At 45.3% G+C, this 13,033-nt stretch overlaps 1 protein-coding gene across 4 annotated transcripts in view; it reads left to right on the top strand.

The window, feature by feature from the left end:
* whrna (whirlin a) overlaps positions 1 to 13,033 on the top strand; it is a 55,242-nt gene that overhangs the window by 18,142 nt on the left and 24,067 nt on the right. For all 4 annotated transcript variants that reach the window (XM_049020990.1, XM_049020993.1, XM_049020991.1 and 1 more), the window contains 2 exons: positions 7,981 to 8,217; positions 11,332 to 11,457. In XM_049020990.1, coding sequence (XP_048876947.1) covers positions 7,981 to 8,217; positions 11,332 to 11,457 — 363 coding nt within the window. The remainder of the gene's footprint in view (positions 1 to 7,980; positions 8,218 to 11,331; positions 11,458 to 13,033) is intronic.

The raw sequence follows: 13,033 nt of genomic DNA, 5'->3' as shown, positions 1-13,033 counted from the left end.
AGCTTGCACACTGTCCAAGAGGCATGTGACTGCAGTGGAAATGTTCGGCACCCGATCACGCATGCTCCATTCGAGATCCGCACTTTGAGGTGTTCGGAGCCAAGGCTGAAGTTAGTTTTCTGGACCAGTGAGCACAGAAAGCAGAAAATAACCCCTAGACACAATGCATCATTTCTCGATTTCGGGTGGCCCGGACACACAGAAAGATTCGACCCTGCGTTATGCGGAACGGGGGGGGGGGGGGAGTCACACTGGAATCCTTCCCTGGACTGATGGAAATGCGCAGAGTGGAACACGGGCCACGTGAGCACTGGAGCAGTGGATCTAAAGGGAAACCGGGAGCGGCCTGTATAACCGCTCCTCCTCCTGGGTTTAGCGTTCACAGCCCCTCACTAACCAGTCCCCCTGTAACTCAGCTCCTGTCTTGCTTGGTTGCTTTACAAGCATAACCAAGCAAATCAATATGCTTTGTACTGTATATCCATAAATCATCTTTGGGGAAAAATTTATATTCATAAATCAACTGGTAAGAAAAAAATAAAAGACTGTCCAATGATGTGCGGAGGGAAAGGAGTATGTCTTATGAACTTGCCTGAGTGTATTTCTCTTCATCACGCTTCGACTGGAGACTGGCAGCAATATTGACAATGTGGGTGTATGTCTGTCAGACTTCAGTGTTCTTAGAAACTCACCAGACAATGATATTTGTTCATCAACAATAGAGCAGCATGATGCCATTGTGGAAACTGCTGGCATTTACAGTATCAGTTAGAAGTTGGCGCACGCCAAGCTACCTCTGAAGGAGAGTGATAGTGTTGCATCACATGACCTGCTCACCTGACCTAAACCCAGCAGAGGAGTTTGACCAGAGAGTGAAGGAAAAGCTGCCAATGAGAGCTCAGCATATATGTGGGACCTCCATCAGGACAGCTGGACAAGCATCCCAGGAGGCCACCTCATGAAACTGGTGTAGAGGAGACAGTAGGGCCAGCCAGTCCCTGGGGCGATTGGGGTTAAGGGCCACACTCAAGGACCCAATGGCGCCATCACTCTGCTGACCACAGGCATTGCACAAGCAAACTCCCACAGAACTACCCCCCTCCCCCAAAAGGTTACGTTCACTGGTGAGCGGGTAATGCGCACGGGCAGGCAGATGGGCAGGAAGCAGGCAAGGCAGGCGGAATACGGGGAAAACGGGGGTTTTAATAGGGAGTAGGATCAAACAGGGATCAGGAAACATCTACTGAAACAAACAAACATCAATGACGGACAAAGAACTAAGGCAAGACATGGACTAAAATAGGCAAGATAACAGGGTACAGCTGGGTACAATCAGGGAAGCACACATGGATAATCAGGGGGCGTGGCACACATGAGGATCGTACGAGCCCAGTGTGACACCAACAAATTATTGTTTTTTTATATATATTTATATATATATATATATATATATATATATATATATATATATACTTATATACTTTTTGGGTCAATTCATAATTCTATATGTTATATTATAGTTGTGATGTTATAGTATAGTACTGATGTCTCTATTCTTAAATGTAGAAAATAGTATATAATAAGGTAGGTGTGTCCAAACTTTTGACTGGTACTGTCGGTATCTATGTCCATATGCCATTCTAGAAGGGTTCAGTCACCCCAGGAAGGAGTGCACGGTGTGGTTTGTGGTTTACTTTTTGAAATTCTGTGTTTCCTGAAGGTTGCTGAATGCTTTCTCTACCTTTGGTGCGGATTGTTCATGCTGTACTCGAAAGGACATTCTGCTGTACATGTTCCCTCCAACATGAAGACTGTAGCCACCTATATTCCAGCCTCTGCTTGTAGTTAGGGAACTGTGCATGGGGGCCTCCGTGTTGTTAGGCTATGTGGTTACCATAGTGATTACCACTGTGAAAGAAGCTTCAAAGAGATTTCATGTTGTAAGAATCATTTTGTCTTTATTAGAGGAAATGACGCCCATAATTTTTACATATTGTGATTTTTCAGTGTCATCTAAGTGCAGTGTAGTCCTTGACTAGCCCCTAGAGTCCACATTTTTGCTTCCTCCCAGCTCCCAACGCACTTGTACCAGGTATTTGGTGTTCTTGATTGCTTGATTGTTTGGTTCAGGTGTGTTGGAAGCTTGGAGGAAGCAAAAAGGTGGGTGTCTGGGTGTCCCTGAGGACTGGTTTGGGAAACACTGAGGTGGTGGATCACCTCACCTTTCAGCCTGTGAGGGAAATGTACCTTACAGCTGTTTTGTTTCTGTTTTTGATGATGAACATCTTGAATAAACACCTTTCTTTGGAGATGTTGCAGTTGAGTCCTGCTCTTTGCAACACTGCATGTGTTAAATTTTTGGTAATTTGCAGTAGATATAACAATAATGAAGTTATTCTGTATGCATGATCATCATGGCTTCTTTAGATCAATGTTTCCCAACCCGGTCACAGTCGGTCCACGTTTTTGCTCCCTGGCAGACAGTCCACATTTTTGCTTCCTCCCAGCTCCCAACACAGGCAAAAACATGGACTGTCTGCTTGTCCCTGAGGACCAGTTTGGGAAACAATGCTTTAGACCATTGCACATCTTGGTTTTGAGTGATGTTGAGAAGATGAGAGCCAGGACCCTTTTAATCTGGAAAAAAAAACTGGAAAAGACTTTTACATGCTGAATTTTTTAATTGGAAGTGGTGTTTTTTTAAGAGTTACGCTCAAGGTTAAAGACGCCCACATTTAGCAAAAAAGAAAAGAATAGTGAAGTGGGCTTCTATCATGTGGCAGCAGATTAGTGAATCTTTAAAAAAGCCTGACAAATGGAGATGCAGTTTTATAAGAGTTTGTATGGAAGGTGATCCAAGTATTATGGACTGGCCTACTTAGTTTGACCGCTAAATCCATTCTGAAATAAAGATGGGAGGCTTTCTGCCAGAGACAGAGGAGTACCTACACTTGATAATACTGTCACAAAGCTCCATGGTCAAAAAGGGCTCGAATTCAGCATTATCGCAGGAATAGGATGATTTAAAAAAGAAAGACGTTGGAGCTTAGTCCGAGATATTGTGTCATGCACAGAAGCCGAAAGGATTACCGAAAGACAGGGGACTTCTTACCACCTAGCCAATTACAGAGCACTTGGCCATACAACGATATGATTTGAACTCAGCTCTGAAGTTGCTGCTTAATGGGCTGTTTTAGTAGTTTTTTTTAACAGTTGACAAACATTGAATGTGAACATTATCATACTGAATGAGGGGCACTTAATCCAATAAATCATCCACTCTCTGTGCTGATATAGGTGGTAGTAAAGTAGAAGAAGTATGTCATTAACACTATAGAACCCTTCTTGTAACACATTTATATAAATGCATGGGGCTCTTTGCTCCATGTCTACCACACAACAAAAGAATGTACTCGAGCCAGATTTTGTGCAAGAATGCAAGGGTGACAATCCCAAACTTACACAATGTGTGCTGGGTTGTATGCTTTCATTTATTTGTCCATTTAATACTTATTAGTACTTGTTCCTTTGTGATTACACAAAAGCAGTTTTTCGTCAATGCACAGCAAGAACAGTAATATTGAAACTAAACATAAGCCTGCATATACTTGTACTATAGGGAACAGTCTTTGACAGACATAGAGTAGCGTATAAGTTGTGGTATAGATTGTGAATGATTAGTTAAAATGATGATAAATGACCCGTTTGTGCCCTTGAACTCTATTCACGTTGCTATGTATGTGCGTTTCTATCTTAGGGTTGCTCTAATCGGAAACTGAATGCACCCTTTCTAGGTATGGATGCCATTAATGCATCGTAGGGTTTGTAATGGTAAACTTTGCCTTTGGGAGCAGAGAGGAGCAGCTTTTTTGCCTGCTCAGAAACAGGATGCTCATGAACTACAATCACAGAAGATGATGATACTTGAGATCGGGTCCAAAATGACTACAGGAATCCATGCTCGTTATATCTGTGAAATCGCCTTCACATTATACACGCAGATGGGAAACTCACATTTCTATTCTGCCGAAACAAAAGTTGATGCTGCGGGGCAATATATGCAAATCTGAAATGTTAACGTAGTCAGACAGATTTATTGAAGTGGTTAAGGATGGTAAAGGAACAGAAAGATCCTGGCTGAAGTCCCAGGAGGGCTCTGCTTCTCTGCTCTCTTTCGCGAAAAGGCACTTAGCCTGAATCGACTGACTAAAAATACCCCCGCGCTATATTGTACGAGTTTATGCATAGTAAAATTGTATGGCATGCAATTAAAAAAAGATGTAAAACCACTAAATATCCCCTAAGTGAATAAAAATTAGCTAAGTAAACAGAAAAGCACGGTGTCTCTCAGTGAAGAGGCCAGTCGGGTGACAGTCAGAGTCGAATGGCAGCCTCGGGCTCATTTAAAGCAGCTGGTCAGTTGGGGGACCTGCTGGGAGCATTTTCACAATGTGCTCCCTGTTGGGCCATTCATGTGATACGATCCTTGCTGTGTGGGGATCGAAGCTCTTCATTCGGAGCTTGAAGCTCCATTACCTCGGGCTTACAGCTTTGATTTAGGGGCTCCACACAAACGGAGCATGGCGCTTTTTGGATTTCCGGTTTTTTGTTGTACACAGAGATTAATCTAGATGTGCATCCTGTGTCCAGGACGCATTCTTTCTCTATAGGATACAAAGGTTTTAATACTGTGCGTTCCGCGGGACGCAATAGAAATCGGTTGTCTAAAACCGCTCTATTTTGCGGTGCTTATTTCATATTGACACCGGTTGTCCTCAGCAATGTAACAAGTTCTTTGATTGGCTAATACAACACAGGTGCCCATCTTACGACAAATGGTATCTGCTGCAATTTCAATTACTTCGGCACGCTTCATTCACAAACCCGATCCTACCAATGGAAACTTTCTTTCTATAATCCACTGGCCAGTCCATCGGCAGAAACATTAACGATAGATTTAAACAATAATGAAACAAAAACAAAGAAATCCGTGAGTTTAAATGCAAATGGTTATCCAGGTACAGCTGGCTTCGATACGTAGAAGCAAGCGATGAAAGGCCAGACTTCACGTTCTGTTCGGTATGCGAAGTCTGTTGTATATATTTTGTTTTTATATTTGTAGATTTTTTTTCCATATTTTACAACTTGGGACTCATTGATTTGGCTATGGGACTCATTGTTAAAACATGCGAGTCCTCGGACTCATTGTCACTAATTTCTAGATTAATCTCTGTGTACATTGTGACTGCTTGTTCAATGGGATGCCGTTGTGCTGGGCTAATGCTGCCATCCATGCATGAATTTAGACAAGGCAGTCTACTGTGATTGGCCGAGTGCCGAAGGCGGAGCAACCGGACATATGCCTCTCAAGGATGCTAATGGTATGGTGGGGGGGTTATTTGAAGTTCACATCACGGCCTTGACTCAAGCTGGCATTCGCATTTATTTATGGAAAGGTTCATGGCTGTTTGTGATACGTTATAAGAGTGAAGAGAGTTACCGAATCGTAGCCACGAGTGTATGGATCAATTAGGGACAAAAACTGAGTCATCTGTGTGGGAATAAAAAAATGTAAATGTGAAAAACATTAAAATATCTTTCAGTTCTGTGGGCCTAGTCAGAGCCTGTGGTATGTTTCTGTGTTCCAGGGAGACTTTTCTTCTAATGAGCATTGGTGTTCTATTAAAAATCTGCTACACCAAGCCACGGCAACTTCGAGCAAATGAGAAATGTATTTCTATTGCCAAGAAAAGAAAATCTTGAGCGAGCTTCTGAGAAGCATACACCGGCCATGATAGTAAATTACCAAGCTCTACTGCATGGTAAGAAATAAGTAATAGATTTACTTGTGCTGATGAAAAGAACGTTTGCCTAAAACATACCCTGCTCTACCCCGCTGCCTCCTGCAATTATCATTAACACAACAGGAAAGGACACAGGGTAGAGGACGCCTTTGCTTTGCCCGCCGTGAAACTGCGGGAAAGAAAGCAGCGTGTTACCCACAGTCGTGTCAGCAGGCCTGAGTAAGCGGCCTCAGGAGACACGGCAGTCGATGACAGAACCGCTTGTTGCACCGGATAGTGAAACGGGGTGCACATTAGCTGTGGAGTGACTCAGTCCCAAGGGGTACAGTACCAGACAGGACATCCCCATTAGCTCTCGGGACGCACGCAGTGTCACCTGGCAGCGGGTGCTTATGGAGCACAACAGTAACGGGAGGCATTTTCACAGAAGCGAGAGCTTCATTCTGCAGACCAGACGAATGTCTTGCTGCATAAACTCATGATGACACAGGCCGCATCCCACGTTGCTCCTGGTCCAGAACACCAGCACAGGCAGTTCTGTGTGCTTCGAGCTCACGTCTCATGTTTGTGTTTTTCTCTGGCCGGAATCTGAGCTCTTTGCAGGAATGTTTGCCTTTACTGTATGGCAGTGCCCCATCTCACAGTGGGTCCCAAGCAGGCCACTCTGATTGGCTAATGGATTATTAAAAAGCTGATAGATCTATTAGATTCCGCTCTTTCTTCTCAATCTGTTTCCATTAAGCACATCTTTGCTATCCAGCAGTGTCAATTATACAGTGAAAAATCTAAAGTATTTCAGACAGGCAAATTATTTCATGATTTTCTTTTCCAGAATGATTCTGAATGGAGCAGTTTAGGCATAATTTGAAGGGCTTGCTCTGAGACGCACACCCTGCATTTAAATGTGCAGCCGAGCGCTGTGATTCAATCCCACACCCTGCAGTACACCTGCCAGACGGCGACCTGCTAGCAGAATCGGAGCCCGGGCGGGTCGGCGGGTGTTCAAACAGGTCGCACTAATGAGCAGCTCCTAGAAACAGCATCACACATGGGCCCTGATCAGAGGGCCCTGTCACCCCCGCAGCGATATTCACTAAGGTCTCGTTATCAGCCCTGGTGGTCACGGTAATTCAAGCCGATGGCCACTGGGTTTGTGTCTCTCCTTCATTTATGCATCTGTTTCTCATGTTAAAAAAATGACCTGGTAGGAGCTTGGGGTCTGCCTGGGAGTTCTGGGGGTCTATTTGTCTGCCTTGCAGTCCCCAAGATGCTGCAATAGCTAAATAAATGCCCCCCACTCACTTTTGTAAGCTCACTGCTGAAGCTGCTTAATACAGCCCTCCCTCAATTAGCTGTGGCAATTAGTGGGGTGCTTCCACCGCTCATGCCCGACAACTCTTTGAACAAGAAGGTGACTGTGTGCCGCTCTTTTGCCTGGGACACATTCATCATCCCCAACAGCGATAAATTAGTCTATTTACATCTTGTCCCTTCCGCATGAAATGGAGGAGCAACCATCTCTCAGCACCCCTTTTGCAGTGCACCTGTATCCAGAAGCAAGCAAAATACAGACCGTTTTATCACAAGGGGAGGTGGGGGGGTTGAGTCTCCTTAACCCTGATTGCCGTGGCAACTCCAAAAGAACTACGTCTCATGATTTAGCAGTAATGGCTTGTCCTGGTGAGGGGAATGCTGAAAGGGGGTTTTGATGAGAGAGGGGAGAACAGAAATTTCAGGGGGCCCCTGTCAGACCCATGGGGCCCTCACTTATTCAGACAGCTCAGCGCGGACCTCAGAATGATATTTCAATGGGCAAAACCTGGCCTCCTGTTTCTGACGGTTACTGCATTCTTGTATTGTTATTGGCGAGGAGATTAAATGTTTCCTAAGGGATGCTTCCCAGCCTTCTTGCGTTCCGGTTCCCATTTCACTGAAGTGCAGTGTTTGAGGGTCTGGCAGCTGCGGGGAAGTTCTGCTTGTTGCCTGGTCACCTCAGTACTGGACGGGTCCTGGTTTGGCAACTAACTGAGCCGAAACTGGACAGGCCCTCCATGTGTGTGGGGCAGTGTTTGTATTACTGAAACTGCTTCTCTCAGTCCTTTAATAACTAATAGCAGGGTCCTCACTACCCATAAGCCCATACAGTTATACTCGCTTTTCTCCCTCCCTCCCCCAGGTCCTGAAAGGCAGCAAGAAGCTCTCACTGTCTGTGCGTTCGGTGGGCCGCATCCCGGGGGGCTACGTTACCAACCACGTCTACACGTGGGTGGACCCGCAGGGCCGCAGCGTGTCCCCGCCCCCAGACCTGCCCGAGCACCGGAGCTCCGCCTCCGGCTCTGGCTCAGCTGGCCGCTGCGTAGACAGCCTGCGCCGCAGCCATCTGCCGCTGCTGCAGGACGGCGATGAGAAGAAGGTGGGGCGCGTGTGTGTGCAGACTAGGAGCTGCGTGTGACATCTGTACGTGTGACTTATATATGACATCTGTACATGTGGTGTATATATGAAATCTCTACATGTGGCTTACATATGACAGTAACATGTGGCTTACATGTGTCATCTGTATACATGGTTGACATGTGGCATGTGTACATGTGGTTTACATGTGTCATCTGTGTGTGTGGCTTAAATATGATATCTGTATGTGTGGCTTACATATGATATTTGTACATATGACTTAGTTGGTCACTGTGTCACCTGTATTTTATTACAGCTTTGTTGTATTTTTATATACATTTAAAAACTATGAAAGATGTTTGATACTGTGCTCTACATTGTTGCCATGAGACTAGATTGCTGTGCTTGAGTTGTGAGTGTGTAGGTCATTTGGCCAGCATTACTTCAGTAAATGTTCGAGCACTCTCTTTAAATGAATTAAGTGTCCTAGGATTTGACCCAGCAGCCTTCTGGTTGCAGATTATTTCCCATAAATGTCTAGCTGCTCTTTGTGCTTTGCTGGAGCTGTGCAGGTCAGCAGTAAGGGCTTGGTCTGACTTGGCAGGGTCCAAAACATCACAACGAGGAGCCAACATGTTTTTTAGTGGTTCAAGATGTAAAATCAGCAAAAGGTTAACTGTATTCATGCTCCGTGTTACCTAGCTGTGGAGTCACATGCTAGAAAGGTCCTGCTTGGCTGAAGGTTGATCACGTGACCCAGATACCAGGGCTATCCTGACCCTCCTGAAAGAATTAATCTCAACCTTCAGCCAAACTTTCAGATCTCCATTATAGACCCAAGCAGCTGCATCTCTCGAGCCATGCTAGGGCTGAGACACTCTTTTAAAAAGGCATTTGAATTTTTATAATATAACAGATTTATCATTTGAAGAAATTCAAATATTAATTATGAAGTTATACTACAAACCCAGCCCATCATTTTGTGCAACCATTGTGATAGGTGACACCTGCAACATTAGTCTATTGTTGTCTATTGCCAAGTGAAGAAAATGATGACAATAAATTTAACACATTTTTATTTTTTTAGCTACCCACAGAAATGGCAACAGCAACATCAAAAAGCCATCTAAATCGTGGTGTGAAATTTAAATATCAAATGATTCACATTAGGCAGCCAACACAAACTTATGAGGTATATGCATAAAATAGCTTAAAATATTTGAATAACATCAGTGCAATTAAATCCTACCTTCAGTTTAGGCTACATCTAACTATGCTTGTGCAGAATTTAATTATTCATGCCATCATACTGTCCATACATTAAACTGTGGGATATGGTATTTTGATGATAATTTCCAAAGCAATGCTATTCTGGCATGGTGGAGGGAGGTCCTCCATGATAAGTTTTTTATTGCCGGATTAATTTTCTGATTAACATAGTTTCACATCGTTTCAGCCATTCTAGCTAGCAGAATTCTACTGAAATCTTCAAAAATTCGATCGTAGATATTTGCCATCAAATATGTAAATATCTTTTAAATTCTAATTTTATTCGAATGCCGAAGTTCGACTTCCCAGGCCTGGTCCATGCAACATGGGAGCCATCTGCTCCAATATCTGCTCATCTGGGAATACAATGTTTTAAGTACGTGCAGGGGAAGTCTGCTCATTTAATTACGGCCACCTTGCCTAGGGTGCCTAGGTCAGATAGCTGAACGGTTCCTCCGGTATCTAATTAAATCCCGTCCGTCACGCCCTCGGACGGCTTCCCTCTGAGAATCTGCCGCGTCTCTCCCCGGGTCTCCCCAGAAACACGGAAGGACCTGCAAAATGAGGTAATTCGTTGTCGCTTATAACACCAAGGTCACCGGAGTCCGAGGAGCTCCAAGCACCACGTATGGTCCTGTTGCAGAGCACTGCTGCCTTTGGTACACGACCAGCCACGAATTATGCTTTGTGCAGAGCACCGCGATAAAAAAAATTGATGCATCTTGGATATTTTTGCTGATGGAGGTCCTGTGTGAGGAGAGTATCACTAATGAGTACGCTTTTCCCAGTTTTCCTTCTCCTCACCTTCCCCCTGACTTTTAAATCCCTTCCCCTGTGCTCCTGTTTCGTCCCTGTCCAACCAGCCTTCGGCCAGATTGACCTCTCATGTTGTCCTTCGTACACAGTGCCCCCTTGTGGCGTAGGGTGCTGCAGTTGGGGTCAGTTTGACCTACAGCTAAAGGGCTGGGGTCTGTCTGGGGCCAGTCACATAACAAAGGCGCTTAGTCACAACATATTTAATTATTTTCTCATCTGTATAAACTGTTTTTTCACACTATATAAGATTTTTCCAGTAGAATATTCATCAGTGCAATTCAGATGGAAGTTCTGCGTCCGTCACCAGATAAGCTCCCATACTCCTACTGGCTCAAAGCCACTGATGAGCAAGGGTCTGTTACCCCAGGTGTCACCTGAAGGCTGTTAATGACAAAGGGACTCTCACTTTTGCTTGGATTCCTGTTTGCATGATGAAGAAGCTGTTTTTCTTCCTTGCCTGCTCACCTCCTGCTGGACATTTGCTCCTACTGAATGCTGGTCCCGACTCCCTTTCTTGTGAGACGCCTTCTCCCACGCTCTATCCGCCGCAAACGCCTACACAGGCATGTTGGCCGCGGGGGAAACGCGGTGGTCGGCCATGTGGGGAATCGTGGCCCATATGCATGTGGCTGAAGTGACTGACTGCTGGATCACATTTAAATCATGAATCTTCACACTGTAATGGCAGAGAGACAAAACGCACAGCCTTGGCTCCAAAACAAGGACCGCGCGACCCGTCAGCCACGCTGGATCCAGGGGTTACTGATGGCTGAGATCCAGACTGACTTCAGCTTCTGCCAGGAAATGATCTCCGTTTGTATTGGGGGGGAGGGGGGGAATGTGGTGACTCAGGGGTTCCGTTCAATCAGCAGTATGTGATGGGTTGGGGAGTGGTGATTTCTTGATGGGTGAAGCATTTCTCTATTCATCTTTTGTTATTTTTCAGCATCTTTTCTTCCACCTTTGGTCTTGGTAAAAGGCTTTCTCTCTTGCACTTTCTCTCTCTTTCTCTCTTTCTCTCTTAATCCGTTGTGTGCTCCCCCTGCAGGTGAACTTGGTTATGGACAACGGTCGATCCCTCGGCCTGATGATCCGCGGGGGATCCGAGTATAACCTAGGGATCTACATCACTGGCGTGGACCGTGGCTCTGCAGCGGAGCTGGGGGGCCTCAAGGTGAGCCGGGGGGGTTCTCCAATGCCCCTACGTGTGTCACTCAGGACGGCCCTGTGTGCATTTAGACCTCCTGCAAATTCTGTCAGCCTGGGCGATGAGCCCCTGGACTCCTGCGCGGTGAACCATGACACAGACACCGCCATTAACGGACACCTGCTGGTCTGCTGGAATCGCCGCCGGTGTCAGCGAAGGGTGATTAATCGCCCACTATCCCCATCATTAATCACCATTTTGTTTATGTCTGGCTTCCTTGCCCCCCCCCTTGGTGAGGAACTTGGATGCGGCTGGGTCTCATAATTGACCCGTTGTTTTATGAACAGTTGTCAACTGTCGAAAAAGGTGGAAAGGGGCTGTAACAGGCCAGCGTGCTCCGTACACCCTCTGCTCTGCTCATTACATGATGGCCAAAGTACCGTTAGGGTTCCCTCTGGCTGCTGTGGCAACACATCATATCTGCTCATCTTTCTGCTCTGAACAAATGCAGTTTCTTGTTATATAGTGCCCAAGGTCCTTCACGTGGCTGTGTTGTGATGCATTACAATCGGATTAAGACAGAATGATACAGAAATAAAGAAAGAAAGAAAGAAAGAAAGAAAGAAAGAAAGAAAGAAAGAAAGAAAGAAAGAAAGATGACAATGGAGAACAGGAACAAAAAAATCCAGGGGTTCTAGGTCAACTGGCTGCGCAAGACCCCCTGGGCATGTTAATTATTTTGCAAAGTGAACATTGTTGGCTTGTTCAGCTGATTAACTCTGATTGGTGTCTATGTTTATATATTTCTTTTGTATATGGAGGTCTGGGAGATGTTCCACACGTCTGCAGTTTTTTTCCAGAGTCAGAGAATGAATTCTTTCAGCAGTGAGTGGTTAAACACGGAGAGACAGATATGGAGCACAGCTAAAATGCCCACTGGCGTTGTGTCCTGAGGGCATCTGGTGTTTTGGCAGAAGGCTTCACGCAGTCGTCAGCCAGAGACGAACTTTCCAGCCTGTGGCCAAAATGTAAACTTGGGCTCTGAAAAGGGAAAAAAAATGTAGGGGAAAGAGAAGGGGGGTGTCTGTTTTCCGGGTCTGCCTCTCCCCACGTTCTTGAAAATAAGACCATAGCTTCATCAGTGATTCCTAGGCCACAGTTAAGTGGGCGTGTTCCACCACTGGCCAACTTTATAAAATGCACCAGCTGGAATCCTCATTTACATTTGGCGTGAGTGTCTGACTGGCATTTCCATCCAGTCAGCGTGAAATAAAGGAACTAAATAAATGAAAAACAAAAATAATCTGAGGTTTATAGATTCGGTCTCTCTAGTCATTTGACAGTTTTTATTTCATGTGTTCTCAGGCAAAAAGTGACACAGTGGCTCACTGGGTAATGGTGTGGTCTCATTACTGCAGAGCTATGGGCACAGGTTCTGTTCTGCATTTGACTGTTCAGACTTTGCATGCTCCCCTAGTTCCTGGAGGTACTGCAGCTCCCTTCACAGTACAAAGGCTTAAGCAAAGATGCTTTAGGTGGACTGATGTTTCTGGGTTGTCTAGGGTGAATGTGCTGTGATGGATCGGCTTTCCGACCGGGGCGT

Source organism: Brienomyrus brachyistius, chromosome 7, assembly GCF_023856365.1.
Source record: "Brienomyrus brachyistius isolate T26 chromosome 7, BBRACH_0.4, whole genome shotgun sequence".
NCBI classification, from domain to species: Eukaryota; Metazoa; Chordata; class Actinopteri; order Osteoglossiformes; family Mormyridae; genus Brienomyrus; species Brienomyrus brachyistius.
This window is presented reverse-complemented; position numbering and strand designations above follow the sequence as displayed.